The 17,366-nt window shown below is 47.8% G+C and overlaps 1 protein-coding gene across 2 annotated transcripts in view; it reads right to left on the bottom strand.

Moving 5' to 3' along the window:
• Positions 1-17,366, bottom strand: part of LOC135393990 (cell adhesion molecule Dscam1-like) — a 276,267-nt gene that overhangs the window by 104,429 nt on the left and 154,472 nt on the right. For both annotated transcript variants that reach the window (XM_064624410.1, XM_064624409.1), the window contains exon 3: positions 6,667-6,828. In XM_064624410.1, the coding sequence (XP_064480480.1) occupies positions 6,667-6,828 (162 nt within the window). The remainder of the gene's footprint in view (positions 1-6,666; positions 6,829-17,366) is intronic.

Below are 17,366 nucleotides of genomic sequence, written 5' to 3'. Positions count from 1 at the left end.
CTCTAGACAAAATGCGGGAATTTGCTCAAGAATCCTGCCCGGAAGTAACGTTTACCACTGAGTATCCGACAAGCGACAGCCTGAGGTTCTTGGATGTTACGTTACACTTCACTGATGGCCTTTGTTGGGAATATGGACGCTTTGACACCAAACCCCTTCTCCCACGAAACAGCTCCCAAAAACAGTAAAAAGTGGTATCATGAAATCGAGTCTTATCACGGCACTAAAAGGAGTCTTGTCGCATAATGCTAGGTCAGCTATAAAAAGACAAGTCCAGCCTTTATTAGAAGCTGGTTACTCCCAAGGCTCAATACAACACCACTTCCAAAATCCATAAGTCCTACCGAGCACATGAGCTGGCGCAAAGTTGTTATACCCTTTTTTCACGGGTTTTCCCACTACTTAGGAAAGCTTATCTCTGCCCAAAACGTCAAGACCGCCTATTTTGAAAACCAGAAGCTATCAAAATTAACGGGGTTTGTAAGATGCTCGACGAATGATGATTATACTCTTTGTCAAGACTCTGGAATGACCTTCCCCGCAATGTAGCGCTTTTCACTGACCATCCCCGGTCTCAGGCGGCCATCACCAATTTGTTATCTCTCCCCTGACTCTTCTTTCCGTTTGTTTTGCTTTTTCCGCACTGTTGTTCGCGACATTTATGCGTTTACATGCTTGCTGGTTTTGCTTTATGTCTTGATGACTTTAGTGTTGTATTTCCTTCTTGTAGTATATCTGACGTTTCTCTTGCTGTTTGCCGACCATGGTAATTACTTTTTCATTTTCTTCAGTGTTATTGTCGCCCAACTTCTCCGTTATGTTGTACTCGTTCTCCGTCTTTAACGTATTATAAATAAATAAACACACAAGTATGTTGACTGTAAAAGCGACGTGGTTTATGCCATCCCGTTAACCTGCGGTGCCGGGATATATAGGGCAAACGGGCCGTTCTCTGAACACGCGCCTCCGTGAACATGAAAAAAACGTGATCAATTCATCCCCAACCTCCGAATAGACGAGTTCAGAAAATCCCAGTGCTCTTTGCGCACGCATTGCATCCTGGGCGTTTGCTGAGCGGGGAAACGAAGAATAATCCCTCACATTTCGCTTTCGCTGACCTTGACACGTTGTGGACAATGGACCGGTAGGGGAGAAATCGGAACAGTTTGGAGGCCATCCGTTTCTTTCGTATTACAGTCAAACCTCGCTTTACGAACATCCTTCGTTTCTCAGAAAATCGTTCGTAAATCGAGGTATTCGTAAATCGAGGTCCGAGGTGTGCAGTGCACAAATACCTCACCAAACCACGGGAAATTGATTTGAATAAGTTTTATTTTTGAAAATACTGCGTAATTGTGCTTTGCACCATACTTTCTGCAGGGTCTATCCTGCTTAGAAGAGATGACAGAAGTCTGACATTTGACTCATCCACCCGGTCCTCAAAGTACCGTATCGCGCGCGGATGAGACTGCTTCCAACGGCAAATATCACCCTTGTCCCCGGCTGTCAGGACTGAACGCCTTCTCTTGGAACGGAAAGATGTTTCCATCTCGGAGACCTGGTCCAAACTCACAACCGTTCGGCTGTAAACGCCGGAATTATACTTTCAGGAAATGGTGAATCATGTTTGTGGAACGTGGTGGCGTTGGGACATTGTATGTTGGACCTTGACAGCATGTACTGAGGAACTTTCATTATCCTCCGGTCCATTGGCCTGTCCTCTGTACGTTCATAACGCCCGTTAGTATATCGAGGTCAGAATGGCTTGGCTACTTTGGGTCCGTTCCCCAATAATCCGTTCATAGTTCGGATATCGAGGGTTCGTAAAACGAGGTCAAAATACACGGAAAAAGTTTGGTTCCCTGTGGAGCCGTTCGTAAGTTGAGGGAATCCGTATATCGAGGGTTCATAAAACGAGGTCCGACTGTAATAAACTCCCATAGTTCAAAGCGACGCTAAGCACTCTGGGATTTTCTGAACTCGTCTATTGGCAAAACACAGTTCCTCCTGCCAAGACTGTTCTCCCTCTTTTGCAAGTCCATTACAGACAAGATTTCCCCCGCATTCTTTTAGAATCGTCCTCCATAGCAGCAACCCGCTCAGCGATAAGTCAACCCTCCATCGCTCTAACGGTGGGCCTTGTTGACCTCTCCTTAACCCGACCTAGTCTTTGTCACTCCCTCTGTCCTCCTGGAGGACCTACTTTGCATTTTTGTACCTTCATAATAAAACTCTCATTGCTGGTTTGAGTCCACTTCGTTCCGTGTTCCATCTGTGTTTTGTCCTTCCTCAGACTCAATGAACTGTTGTCGCTCTCACCGTTCCACTATCTCATGTAGGGTACCAGGGGAGACAATAAAGAAGCCGAGGAACGGGGCACGAGCCTCACTCGGTTCGTAACCAGGGAAGAGTGTACTTGCTCTATTCTTACATTGGCGCAGCCGACACCCGAATGTGGGTTGAATTTGTAGTAGAAGAGACGTCCGAGGGACCGAAGATACGTCGTTGCGATGTCGGTGGGGACAGCATTGATCTAACCTCTCACCCCGACCAGCAGGCCCTTCACCAGTACATCGCCTCGAAGCTAAACATGGACGTCGCCTCGACTTCTATGCCTGGAACCTTCAAGGTCAACATGAAAGTGGCCGATTTTAATCGACTCATTCATATTCCCTCAGAACCGCAACCCTCCTGCTCGGCTGGACCACAAGGAAATTCGGACACAACGATGCTTCTTGCGCTCTTCGAGCGTCAACAAGGTTGGTTCGCTGAACAACAACAAGTCCTCGTCGAATTAGTCCGTAACATATCCGGCCGAGAGACTCTGTGTCTCCCTTCGGTGAGGCCTGATGAGTACGATGGTAGCGGTAGCGCAGAGTCATGGATGACCTCCTATGAATGTGGTTGCCAATACAACTCGTGGTCCACAGATAGCGCAAAAGTTGACAATTTAAGGCCGTTTCTTATTGGTGCCGCCAGGAAATGGTACGACTTACGCCTACTTAATCACCGCCATGCGCCGTGGAAGTCGTGGAAACAAAGCTTCCTTCTGTCATTCTGTGAGGACAAGGTTGCTCGCTGGGATGACGCGATAACGTATAGGTATATTGGTGGCTCGTTCATCGATTATCACTTCGAAAAGCTACGCCTCCTACAACTTGCTGAGCCTTGTCTCCCTGACGCTTCAGTTGTCGCATTGCTGATACACGGTCTTCCTACGCATATACGGCAAATGGTGAAAATTAGAGGACCAACAGAGTCAGACGCTCTCCTACAGTGTCTGCGGGATATCGGTGGAAGCGAACGTGGCGAACAACAAGCCCAGCCTGCGCGTTATAACCCCGCCAGCTTTCCACCCCGCCGCACATCTCCATTGCACGTACCGCAAACGCAACACGGTAAACCAAGAACCGCGAGAACATCAGCCACAGTGGAGGACTACGTCGATGATGTAACTTCAAAAAACGAGTAAAAGAGGGTGTCAGTTTCCACCCGCAGAAAGAATGTGAAACTGTCTATCTTGTATCTAACAAACTGATCTACACTGATGTGATTCTAAACAACTCGCCTACACGCGCACTAGTAGACAGCGGATCGTCAGTTACTTTCGTGAACAGACGACTTCTGAGTCCAGCGGCCATCCGCAGGGGAAAGCCCATACAAGTCAAGGGATTTGACGGTAGCTCGAAAATTTTCGATCAGTGGACTGAAGCCACAGTAAGTGTATCAAATGAAACAATCACCACCAATGCTCTAGTGATAAGTGAAGTAGATTACGATGTTCTACTATCAAGGCCAGACATGAGGCGTCTGAAGCTCAACATCTATTGGGACGATACCGTGTCTGTCGCCGACGACCGCCTTGAGACTTCGTTGCCAAAGGTACCAGCTACCGCTCCTTGTTTCGGTACGGCCAGTGACATACCCAAACTGTACCCGGAATTGATATCCTTGTCTGGATTTCCTTCCCCAACCTCCGCGCTGGAAGTCCCCTTTACTCTTCGGGACACTACACCTATCAGACGAAAGCCTTACAATATGTCTCTTGGAAAAAAGAACTGGTTAAGACAGGAGCTCCAATCTATGCTAGACGCCGGTATCATTCGTCCGTCAACATCACCATTTGCCTCGCCCATCACAATCGCCCCCAAGGCTGACGGTTCCTTTCGTCTGTGTACCGACTACAGAATCCTCAATCGCCAGACAGATATATTCCCATTTCCCATGCCCAATGTTGATGACATCATCAACGAAACTGGTGGGAGCACCGTATTTTCGTGCATAGATCTGTGCAAGGGATTTTGGCAAATACCATTAACGGAGGACACAAAAAAATACACGGCGTTTGTCACACCATTCGACTTGTATGAATACAATCGTCTTCCGTTCGGTTGGAAAAACTCGTCTGCCTGGTTTCAAAAGATGATGACAGCCGTACTCCAACCGTTCATTGGGAAATTTGTACATGTCTACATCGATGACATCCTCATCTACTCTAGGTCCATGGAAGAACACTGTCAACATCTTCACCTAGTCCTACAAGCGCTACGCGAGGCAAACCTCAAGATCAACGTAAAAAAAAGCGTTTGTTTCCAGTCTTCCGTTGTCTTCCTAGGACGGCGCATTAACGGGAAGACAAAAACTACAAAGGAGGAGTCAGTAGACAAAATCAAACATATGAAGACTCCCCACGATGTCCACTCACTGAGGGTATTTCTAGGACTCGCAGGCCACTTCCGTGCCTTTATACAAGGTTATGCTGCGAGAACAAAATGTTTAACTGCCCTGCTTCGGAAAGAAACTCAATTCATTTGGACACAAGAGTGTGAAAGTGCCTACCAAGACATCTTGAACAGAATTTCCTCCAACCCTGTTTTGGACCTCCCGGACTTCCGCTTACCCTTTGAGTTACACACTGATGCCTCCCAGTACGGCACGGGTGCTGTCCTCTACCAGCGCGACATCACGAGACCAACACCCCAACAACTCACCGTTATTGGGTACCACTCGTATACCTTCAACGATACCGAGCTTAATTACAGCACTACGGAAAAAGAACTACTTGCCGTAATCAAGGCAACCAGATATTTCTGCACCTTCCTGGATGGAAGAACATTCAAGCTGTTCACAGACCATCAGCCCATCACTCACATACTCGGATCTGCTGACCTCAAGGGCCGCCTTGCTAGATGGACTTCTGAATTACAGCACTTCGATATGCAAGTGCATTACAAGCCAGGAACAGCTCTCACGGACGCAGACGCCATGTCCCGACTGGGTCTCGAAGACCTCGCTGCTGCTTCCTTTTGTGACTCGCAGTTATGGGAAGGTACTCAACCCCTAACACAGGAAGGCCGCAGATACAAAGTACCTCCTACCATGACACGAAGAATCCTCCAGCTCTACCACGACAGCCCGGAGTCAGGTGGGCATGATGGCATATTACGAACATACCGCAAGCTATGTAAGCGCCTCACGTGGCCACACATGAAACAGCATGTCAAAGATTACATCAATTCCTGTGACGTGTGTCAAAGAACCAAGCTCAAGTATCGTCAAACGGCAGACCGAATGATATTGGCACAACACTCCTCAGTGCCCTTCGAGGTTATTCACCTCGACTTCGCCGAACTTCGAAAGGAGTCTGAAGGAATACGGAAAACTCAGTCATTTCTGTTGGCTATCGACGAGCACACACGCATCGTCAACACTCGCCCAAGTGGCGAAGATACCACAAGCATAATTGCAATGATGGAGCGGAATATCTTTAAAAATGTCAAGACGATCGTGTGCGATAATGGCCCTGGATTTACCAGCAAGCGCTTTGCCATATGGGCCCAGAGCAAGAACATACAACTTAAGTTTACAGCCCCATATCATCCCGCGGCAAACGGAATGGCTGAACGTGCTATTCGCGACATCAAACAATACATACACATGTACCCGGACTTCCCTGGCGGCTGGAAATCATGCTTAGAAGCAGCCACACACCATCACAACCGTTCCCACAACAAAGCCATAGGATGTACACCATACTTTGCTCTGCATGGTACACCACCCATTCTCCATGCCGACCAGTACCTCAACATTGCTAATCACATCACCTTACAAGAACAACGCAAGACCACTGTTGAGACAGAAAAGTATAGGATGGCCATGAAGAAAGACTTTGACCGCCGTCACAGTCGCCAGATCCCAGCCATCGCCATAGGAGATCTTATTCTCGTGCAGAAACCTGTGCCTGGTACGCGAGGATTACCACAAGGTCCTTACACCGTCGTACAAACGGCATCAAAGAACGGTATCTTAAAGACTGTCGGATATCTTACATCAGACAATCATATGCACATAGCCGCTATAAGGAACGTCTCAAAATATCATCCCAGGAGGGATGAGCTTCAAGACCCGGGGCCTATGTAGGGTACCAGGGGAGACAATAAAGAAGCCGAGGAACGGGGCACGAGCCTCACTCGGTTCGTAACCAGGGAAGAGTGTACTTGCTCTATTCTTACATCTCACTTGCACCCTCCTGATTTGTTCATGAAGGCTATGGACCCCAGCCATCAACAACACATGAACTGCGCCCGACAAACAGCCGTGTCGCTTCTGGTTCATTATTCTTGCCATCATACTATCAAAGTTATATAGAGAAGAAAAGTCACTTACTGCGGTCGAGGTTCGGCGTGATGACGAGCCCGTCGTCCCGTTGCCACGAGACGAACTTGAGATGTTCCTTCGCGAAACTGGGTACACTGCACCGCAGCACAGCTGTATTGCCCGAGATGACAAACTCGTCGTAGACAACAGGCTGATAGCTGTGGTGTACCACTGAAACATAAAAGAGAGATCGCAAGTTTAATACCCATTTCGCGATTACAAGAATCTTCGTCCGGCGGTGGTGGTGGTGGCACATAATACAAATATTGAAAAGTATTACGGTACTGGTAGTATAATACTAAGTATTACTATTATACTGCCCACCACCCCTGGTGTGGCGACAGGCTGCACGTGCAGCAAGGTAGGACTGCGGATAATTTCGACTATCTGGAGTTCTTTTGACGTGCGCCGGAAATATCCGATACGCGGCGCTGGAAACAGTGTTTACTTCCCTCACATTGCTACCGTCCTCGGACGGGATCGTACCCGCACAAGACGCGTACTAACCCCCTGTCCACCACGTCTTCCTGCTAGTCCTCTCTCCCTCTTTCCACATCTGTAGCCACAGTTGCGCACAAAGGAAAAAGCTCAACAAGCCAACACGTTACCCATTGAGCTATCGAGGTTTTTCTTTTTTTTCTGATATGTGTCAATGGTATATGAAGATAAAGTAGCCTCACATTTTCGCACATAGTGCGTTCCCTACATACCGCACGAACTTCCGGCGGCGCACGACGGTGTATTCACGCGATATAAACTTTTAAAAACATCAAACTCGGCGTTGTAAGCACGTTAGCCACGCAAACTTAGTTCTCCATGCATTTCCAATGTGGCACGGCTGTCTCATCACAGTTGCGTTTGGTCACCGCTAGGGGCGCCACCGCTGGTTTCTCCACCAGTGACCGGTGGCACCTCTAGCGGTGGCTCGGCACAAACGCGGAAAGACCGCCACCTCGAAGTTGGTGCGCAGGCCATTCGGAATGCTCAGAGAGCCAAGTTCTCGTGGCTAACGTAGTTATTCCGTAGAGTTTCATTGACACGATTTTTCTGTTCGTTTTCATCGTAGGAATGCGTCATTCCGCGCCACCGGGAGTTCATCCGGTAAGCAGGGAATGTCATACGTGCATAAATGTGGGCCTACTTTATTTGCACCCACCCTGTACAAGAGGTAGTGTAGAACAATAGGTATGTACACTATGTACATTACAGCACTAGTTTCCAGGAACACTCCGAAAACGAGCATCCAGGATACAACACCACCCAAGAGGGAGGGAACAATACAAGGGGAAACACAACACAAAACTGCCTCAGTAATGAACGGGTCCAGCCCGAATGAGGTCAATCACACGCAGCCATTTTTGGGATGACTCCTCACAAGACGTGCAGATTAAAAAATCGAAAGCGAACCCAGCGAAAACAGCATTCGTCGAAATGTGGGCTACAATCCTACAGGCGGTTCGTTGGCGTCATAAATCTTACGTGCGATCCACAACGCAAATAATCCCAATGGGATTAAAATAGAGAGATTTAGTACATCGTACGCTATCACCTTTGCGTACGTAAGGGATAGCGTTGATAGTACTGCGCACGCCCATAACAGAAAGAGCGCTTCGCGCAGTGCGCAGAACCACCAACGCTATCTGTTACATACGCTATCGCCTTTGCGTACGATGTACTAAAACTCTCTAATGTCTTAGGGCAGTGCGCTACTACCCTGCACAGGAAGATAGCGTATGGAACGGGAAGACAAGACAATATCGTCCCTGAAAATACGCACGGAAGACATCCGAGAAGAAGATGCCATCCCAACGCCGAGAAAATCGTTTTCTATTGTTTCGTCCTCCGGGCAGAGACGGCAGTTGAAATTATTCCAGGAACCCCGGAAGCCCCAGTCACGAAGCCATGCGCGTAACGCGGCAATATTCCCGTGTGAAGGCGGAAGAAGAAAGTGTTCGCTTTTGCGCTAAAGTGCACGCGGCCCACACGTCGGCTCACAAGTTGGCTCAGACTGTCATTGGTATGTCGCAAACCGTGGGCCAAAAGACATGGGCGCATACGTCGACTAAAAGCAACAGACGACTGATCGCAAAGATAGACTTGGGACGGTTTATATGGCAGGAAGCGATGCGCCTTAGTCCGCCGGGCAATTCAGTCGACTCAGTCGATGACAGCGCCGCCAAGGCACTAAAGTGGTCACTTTGCAATTTTATCAGTTTGTGACGTCCTTTACTGCGCCCATAAACATTAAAGCCTTCTACCAACGGCCGAGTCGATGCCCAATGCTGCTGGCTTGAAACGCTTGCACCGGCGGGAACGTCAACCGTGTCCGTCGCCATGTTTATTTTCTGTGTTCCGGGCGGAGCGCGGCGGCAGATGCGGTTGTGACGTAGCGGAAACCGTCGGCAGAGTCGACTTACCCGGTCTACATAGCAAAGGTGAGACGACTTCAGTCGTCTGATCTATCCCAACGTAGCGACTTATACCCCTGTCACACGGGCATTTTCGATCCTGCTCGACCGAACCTGCTTGAACCCAATGCAGATCGGATGGTGCTACACGGCCGCTTCCAAGCAAGATCGAACTTTGATCCTGCTTGACTCAAGACAGTTCCCATAACAGGATTGAGAATTTCAAGACTGCTCGACGGCCGCCATTTGCATCCTCGACCCCGGTGAACTGCCATAACTTAAGACGGACATGCGCGCGAAGCTACAAATGATGCTTACATCGGTATACGATAAATTACCACTAATATCGTTGTTATATAGAAACGCGAAATTAATGAGTTCCGTTTACTCATTTGCACAGGTCAACCATTCAATGCGCATTGAAAGTGGCCGTGTAGCAGCGTCAAAACCCGAGCGTGCTCGGGAAGTTCGATGCAGATCGGATTCGAGAAGGATCGAAATGCCCGTGTGACAGGGGTATTATTTCTGCTGCGTCGACGTCCCTTTTAGGTCGGTGTAGGCGGGTTTACATGGTGAGGGGAGGTCGACCTATCTTGCACAGTCGACTTAGGTCGCCTTCATGTAAACGCGCCTACAGAGGTACAATGCTGTAGAAGAGAACTGAGGGAAATTGATGTTCTAAGGCTGGAACAACATAGAAGGGACAGATACAAACAAAGCCTTAAATTGCCTAAGAAATCAACGATGAAAGATGAAAGTCACTGAAAAGGTTAGCCAGCTGTAGGGATCGAACCCACATCTTCTGGATTACCGGTAATCCAGAAGATGTGGGTTCGATCCCTACAGCTGGCTAACCTTTTCAGTGACTCATCTTTCATCAGAGAGAACTGAGTTGCTCGCGCACAAAATACAAACGCCAAACATGTTGGCGCACAAAGAGGCACGACGAGCCTAAGCCACCCATTTTGATCGGCTAAAAAGGTTGCCACGACGCATCCCCTTATACGCGAAACTGCATATAAACGCGCACAGGCGCCTCTGAAGGCGGTTAACATATAACCTGGCGCACGGGAGCACTTGTAAGAACTCGATTGTTGCTGCTGGCATCGCCTGAAGATCGCAGCATCGTAACGCCGTCCATGCTCGTGCAATGAGCGACGTTACGATGCTGCGATCTCCAGGCGATGCCAGCAGCGCGCCCCTGGACGCAAAAAACGTGTTTGTGGCTGACCGTGGACAACGACGAGGATGGACACGCGCCTGGAGCACCCGCTCCCCAGTTCTACCAGCACCGTCCTAGCGTGAGACCACGAACATCTGCCCGCTGGGACATTCCATCACCGGCGGTGATGGCTCATGTAGAGGAACAACATGTCCTCTACATGTTCACAACATATGACTGGCCAAAAATGAATAAATCGAGTGGCTTCCGAGCATCCACGCCGTGTCGGAAGCGGGCGAGGAGGGACGTTCAGAAAGGAGCAAACACTCAACCAGCTCAGTAGACCTCTACCCGAGAAACGTCATCATGACGTTGGTAGACACACTAAAACCGAAACAAATCGGAAGGGGAGGGCTGGGTTCCACGAATGGGCGCTTGTTCGCTGCCTCCTATTGAAAGAAAAGTAAGACGGAAAGTCACATCCCTTTCAGGGACCATCGTAATCACCTCAAGAGCGTGGCTCTCGGACGCGACCTTGTTCGCCCCTAGCTTAAAGCGTAGTTCAAGTCTACGAAATTGGTGGCGCTGTCGAACACTATGACGTCATTTGTTAACAAACAGGGAGAGGACTATACCTAGGTATTGGGGTGGGGGGGAAGGGCTCGTTAGACCAGGACAGGTCTGCCAGTAAAAGGCTGGGCGGGCTGTCCCACATACCCAGCCGCGATCCACTGCGTTTAACCAGCTAACACACGCACCGCTAGCTTCGCACCACCGCCGTACGTGACAAATAGCACGGTGAACGCTACATACTGTTGAACAAAAAATTGTGATATCGTCCTCGTACGCAAGCACGCAAGAACCTTGCAGTCAAAGGCGTGCCTTCAGAAGCCACGGACATGTGGGTCTTTCGGAATACCACTCAACAGTGACCCAATATAAATGGCGAACAGTAACGGTGAAAGCGGACAACTCTGCCTGACAGAAGACTTCACAGACAGAGGCTGAGAGAAAGTGCCACTGACCTGAAACCGGGACGGTCTCGTACAGCCGGGGCAATTCCGAAACTTAGCCAAAACTAGCTTCACCAGTATTGTACACATACAATCGTCGAAGTTTCATTCGGAATAACCAAGTCGTTTTCGGGGAATTTGTCGAAACGTACCGTAATGGCAGACGACGAAACGTGCGCTTCTCTCATGAATACGTCACGTATGACGTCGGCCTGCGGGTACGTCGTTGTTGTCATGGTAATTGTAAGCTGCAGAAGCACCTTGGGTTGAGTCATCCCCTTTGCTCTCGAAATGGGGACACTCGGGCATATACCTCCGCGAGCGGAGAATGTAGTCCGAGCATTGACTGTGGGGTCTCCGATAATGTGGCGCATAATCGGATACGTGGAAGCTAAGTCACGTGTTTTCTTTGCGCGAGTATTTAATGCGGTTTTTAAATAAACACGCACTCCATCCCCATGTACGTCATCAGCGACACCTCATTTCGAAGCATGATCAGTGTGCAACGGGGAGTGTAATGGAAGCGCGCGTAATATATTTTTGGTCGGAGCTCTAATGCGACCGTGCGGGCCGATGGCCGGCGACTTCATATTTGTGATGGTGGGTGGGGTTGTGCTGCGACTTTTAACTTGTCTCTGAGGATTAACATAGTTGTTCTAAACCACCATGCTTGCCACTTCTTAGAATGTGCATTTTTCATCTGAGAACTGAAAGAAAGATGTACGAGGGTTGCCGCGGTGCCCAGTAACTTCTGAAAGTCGTCTGCTCACTCCGATGCACTAGCGCGCGCAAGAGCGGACGATTTCTGTGTCCTATCACGGCCTTTCCCGCAGGGCGACGTGGCTGTTCTTATTGTTGCCAACACAGATTGCGGCATGCTCTGCAATCTTTATCAATTTAATTCGGTTATTTAATAACTGTGGCGTGCTTTGTCGAGTAAATTCGCAGTATTCCATTTACAATAAAGGGCAATCGAATGGTACACTTTATGAGAGGGGCAGGGGGTACGAGACCGTCCCTTTAACGTCACAACATAGCACATGCGAACCCACTTCAACAGAACGTGGCGCAGGACGATGAAAAGGAATGCATGGGTGACTCTGGCAAATGCCTTTTCGTGATCTAGGTGAGTTAAAACAGCTCTCAGTCCGAAGAAACTACATTCGAGACATTTGACAACGGATCGCACCACATGTACATTTGTGAAAATGGTACGGCAGCTAGTACCACACGTTTGCTGCTCTCCAACAACATACGGTACTAGCTCTTGGACGCAAGTATTAGGTATTTGCGCAAGAATTTTATAGTCCACATTCGCTACTGTTTATCGGCCGATATATGCTTAGCAGTACGCGGGAGTCAGCTTCACGTTTTTTTTTTCTTTTCTTTTGAATGATAACTGTGCGAGTGCTGATGAAAGACGGTGGCAGCGACCCACAAGAGAAAGCAGCGTGGAGGAGCCTAGTCAGAATCGGCGCTAGTAAATCCTTGAAGTACTTGTAGAATTCAGACGTCAAGCCGTCGGGACCAGGAGCCTTTCCCGGCTGCAGATCAGTGATTACCCTGACAACCTCGTCAACTGTAATGGAACCATTTAGAGAGTCCACAGCACTTCGTGGTACCGTCGGTAATAGCGCAATCAGCAGCAACCGAGGCATGTCTATTGTCATCAAGTAGCGAACCTACCTATGGCATACAATAGGCGGCAGATCTGTCGGCATCTAAGTGGAAAACCGACTGCCATAGTGGGTATTGTCATCAAGTAGGCAGACAATGACTTACAAAGCGGTACAGGATATGTGAATAGTCGCCTCCAATGCCATGTAATCCGGGTCTAGACGGAGACTGGTGTGCAGCGAAGTACAGTGAACTTCTAGTGCGTAGGATTTGTAGTTTTAATTCAAACACGCATAACTTCCTTGGGTTTGAGGAAGCACAGCAAAACAAGTGGACACTGTCGTGCCTACTTCGTTGTTGAAATAATGCCTTCTTCGTATACACCCGCTAGCTTACCTTATTCTACTATGTTCATCTAGTTTTCATATTTGGCTTATAGCAATGCTGGAGCATGTACATACCTTTCTACATTTAATGAAAGTAAAAGTTTCATTCGCCGTAATGCTTCTACAAATGCACAGAGTTTCAGGGACCCGGCTGCTCCACAGAGGCATGTAATATTTAAGCCCACACATTTGGCATTCAGCAGTTAGCATTTTCCTGATTAGGTAGGATTTAGCTGCTGCGGAATCCTTTCAGATAGAAACACACTTGCATCGCAAGATATTTATGAAAATAGTTACTCGTTTCGCTGCTCGGCAACTACTTTTAGTTTTGGAGTGAACAACACGCAAAACATTTTAGTGCGAGCTATAGTTAAGCCTGCTGCAGCAAACCCCAAACATTCTTCCACCGAATATAAATAAAATTCTGCAACACACATATATTTTGCTTGTGACACGTGACATTTCAGCAGAAGCAGCAAATAAATGAATGAATGGATGATGGTGCTGCTGCTGCTGATGATGATGTCGTGGGGGTGTTTTCTCACTTTCGCATATTATGCTTCATTGATTGATGGTGCATTCTGTTGTATCACTAAACACTTTCCCGCCATAGTGATTGGCGGCCAAGCTGGTGTACGTCCTCGTTTAATGAAGACGGAGGTATTATGGAGGGATTACAGACGGTGTAACCAGTATGTAGCCTACTACGTCCTGTCACTCATTACAGTTGAATCCTCGTATACCACGCATTTTGTCCACAGGTGACGCGTCATCTCAGCTGGACAAAGTAACATGATATGCACTGGATTACACCTGCCGATGTCCCTCCCCTTAGTGGGAAGCACAGAACTGACACCTCTAGCCAGGCATCATATGCTAAATACCCCACAGGAGGTTCGGCGATTTTGGTTCGCTTTCGCGGGACCTGCAAAGCACGTGCATTGCATACACGTATGGGCTAGACTTCCCGGAGGGGACATGGCCCCCGTAAGAAAATTTCGGGGGGAGAAAAAACGGGGGTGGGGGCTCAGGTCCACAAGCCGTCCTCCGCAGTCGGCGCCTATATGTCTGCAGACATTGTGACGAACCTCTTTTCGCGGCAGACACTTGGAACATAATCTTGGATTTCGTGTGCTCGCACAACTCCCATAAATATCTGCTTTCACACAGAGAAATTTAAACGAGAACATAGCAGAGCTGTGCTGAAGTCGAACGAACGAAATAGACGTTCCAGCACGCTTTATTACACTACAGAGCTGCACTATTCAACCTATTTCGTCAATGCTGCCGAATCAATGCGTTGGAAAACCTATAACGGCATGTCCGCTGCAGAGCACATTTACCGGAAACAGGTGGAAGGATCAATCGTTTGTTTCTCTGTCCCGCACTGCGGAAAACGTTGGTGAGCGCACGGGTTGGTCGCCTCCCTTTTCAAACTATCGATTGTAATCAACCAACGCAGGACTCACACGCTTCCCCCGTATTTCTCAATCGAACACGACATCCAAGCAAGTCTGCGATCACACCATACGACACCATTCTTTCTTTTACGACGTCGCTGCCGATGATTTACGGCTTGACGCCACACCATAAAGTCTCGTCATGCTAGATAGACAACAGTAAAGACAAAGGTCCTCGAACGCGCACTCGCAGTGTAGAAGACGCCTCCATCAGCATCCCAAACGAAGTTCGGCAAATTTATGGCTCGCCGTACCATTTTCAGCGGCGTCAATATTTGCCAGAGACAAAAATCCGGGTCTTTCCTCGGAAAACAAGGGCTGGTTCGTAAACGAACGGTCGATGCGTTTTCAAATTCATATTTTCCTATCGTAAAGTGCCGTCGTCAAACACAGTTGACGTGTAATGGCAGGGACCGAGGCACATCGTATTTCACAATACGATCATGGAAGGCAATGCAAATTCCTTGACAGGCGCCCTCGCATTTACGTGCTCATATCCCCGGTCGATGTGATACGATATGAATATGTTTTCTTGCTCCACGGTGCCCCGCCCTAGTGTTTTCGTGCTGGTTCTTTTGAGGAATGAACTTTTTTTTATGGTGACTCACGTTTAAAAACAGTTCATGCAGTCGTAAAAAAAGTTTGTTGTGCGAGCTCGACGAACGCAACTTCTTTCTTCAAGGCCCCGCGTTTACAGCCAAGATTGCTATACTGCTGTACTATACGCTGAACACATGGGGAGTGCATACCTTTTATCCCGTCCTCGTTTCAAGTTCTCGTTCACAACCTCAAAGGTCATACCTGCCTGTCCGTGTAGTGTTTCGTGATAGTCACTTAAGTTAGGCTAGCGTCTGTCACTGAAAAAAATCCTGCTGGGTTGATCGATCCCTTTGAACGTTGAATTAACGAGAAAAAAAAATGACGTTTTAGTTTTTCGAAAAACTAGAATCCGTTTACAGCTGCATGTTCAACTTACGGTTTTCAAAGAGACACAAGAAAGAAAGTTTACAGCAAGATACTAAGACGAGAACAAAAGTTTTCGATAAAGATGAATATTAAAGTGCGCGTTAGTCGCATTTTCCACCGCCAGCCGTACGCTTCTATATGTGATCATTCCTTCCGACGACGTCGTGCAGTAAACAGCAGCTTTATTCGCGTACCACAGATTACTTCGAACGTCCGATGCATGCGCTGAACATGAAATTGATGGATGGCGGTAGATCAAGATCGCAGCGAGGAACTATGAAACCTTTCACGACTACACTATATCCCTTCCCATGTATGAGCTCCGTCCTACACTTTCTGCAACTCATCGAAGAAAAGTTTCGTGAAGTGACGCTGGAGGTGCGCGTTTGGAAACGGTTTCACTCCCTTCAAAGACTAGTTCAAATATCGTAGTATGCCCGTGCCTGTCACAAGGTTCCCAGATGATAGGGCTCCTTACTGGCAACCAGGCGACATTGGGTAGTTTGAAACACGACGAGCTTACTTCAAACTTATTGCTAGGGCAAACGAAAGTATATTTTCCACCAACAACACCAGAAGACAGGTTGTTCCGAGCTAGAGGCTTCAGGATACGGGAAGTACAGCTTTTTCTGCATCTCAGGACAGCACATTTTTTTGCAGACGACAATTATCTAACTCATGTAGAGTCTAAAGGCCTGCTTCGGTTGCTACGGTTCGGGGAATTACGACAGAATACTGACTGAGCAGGAAATATTTGTGTTCTACTGTGCATAGAAGCAGTCGCAAACCAAGCAGGCTCGGGAAATCACTTCGTGTTCCTATCATCCACTTGAAAATCATACCAAATTTATTCACGGTAGTTTGAGAATCCCAATGTGCGTGCACAAGCTGCAGAGACAGCTGTACATTGTATTCATACCACTAAATATAAGTAACAATACCCCCTTGAGATTACGTGGCAAACACAAATGATGTTCTCTTGCTTTCCACCTGATTTCGAGGTTCTACTGCTCTCTTTTCATTTCTGCCGGTTGAAGGCAATCAAACAATTGAGTTAAACCGATGAAACGGAAAAGAGAATCAATAAATCACTAAACCTTCCAAAGCGAAAAGCGATCGTTCTCAACACAGGCCACTAATCAAACTAAAGTGATATAGTTCGGCGCACAAAAACTAAAGAAATCTAGAAAGGCAATTGAAACGTGGATCTCAGATTGCGTCTCAGCTCAGATTCATTTGCATGCAGCTTAGTTGTGTTTGCATTTTGAACGGCAAGATTGAAATCGACTACACTTAATTGAAAAGGAGCCATCAACGTCAATCTTTTGAATCCGGAATGGATTACTTTCGCATCCACGAAATGAATGACGATTTAAGCCGCAATACAAAGTCGATTCTTTCTCTACCCAGAATTACAGTTCAAGGGACGACGTTGGAGATTAATCCCGTGCACGTATTTGGGACCTTACGGGACTTTGCTCGAAGCGATTAAATTGGAACTTCGCCGCAACACACTGTACGCCTTCCTAGTTACAGATAGAAGATTCTCGTTCTCCAACCGCAACCTCAAATAAGGTCTAGAAGACATTGCATGAGATTGCATGAGACGTCCATGAGATTGCAGCCGGGTTCACTCGATTAATGCAGATTGACTGCATGGAGGACATTTAGTAATCTCTCATGTAAGGCAATAGTGG

This window comes from Ornithodoros turicata, chromosome 5 (genome assembly GCF_037126465.1).
Source record: "Ornithodoros turicata isolate Travis chromosome 5, ASM3712646v1, whole genome shotgun sequence".
Lineage (NCBI taxonomy): Eukaryota > Metazoa > Arthropoda > Arachnida > Ixodida > Argasidae > Ornithodoros > Ornithodoros turicata.
Note: the sequence above shows the minus strand (reverse complement) of the source record. Positions and strands in the feature narration are given on the sequence as shown.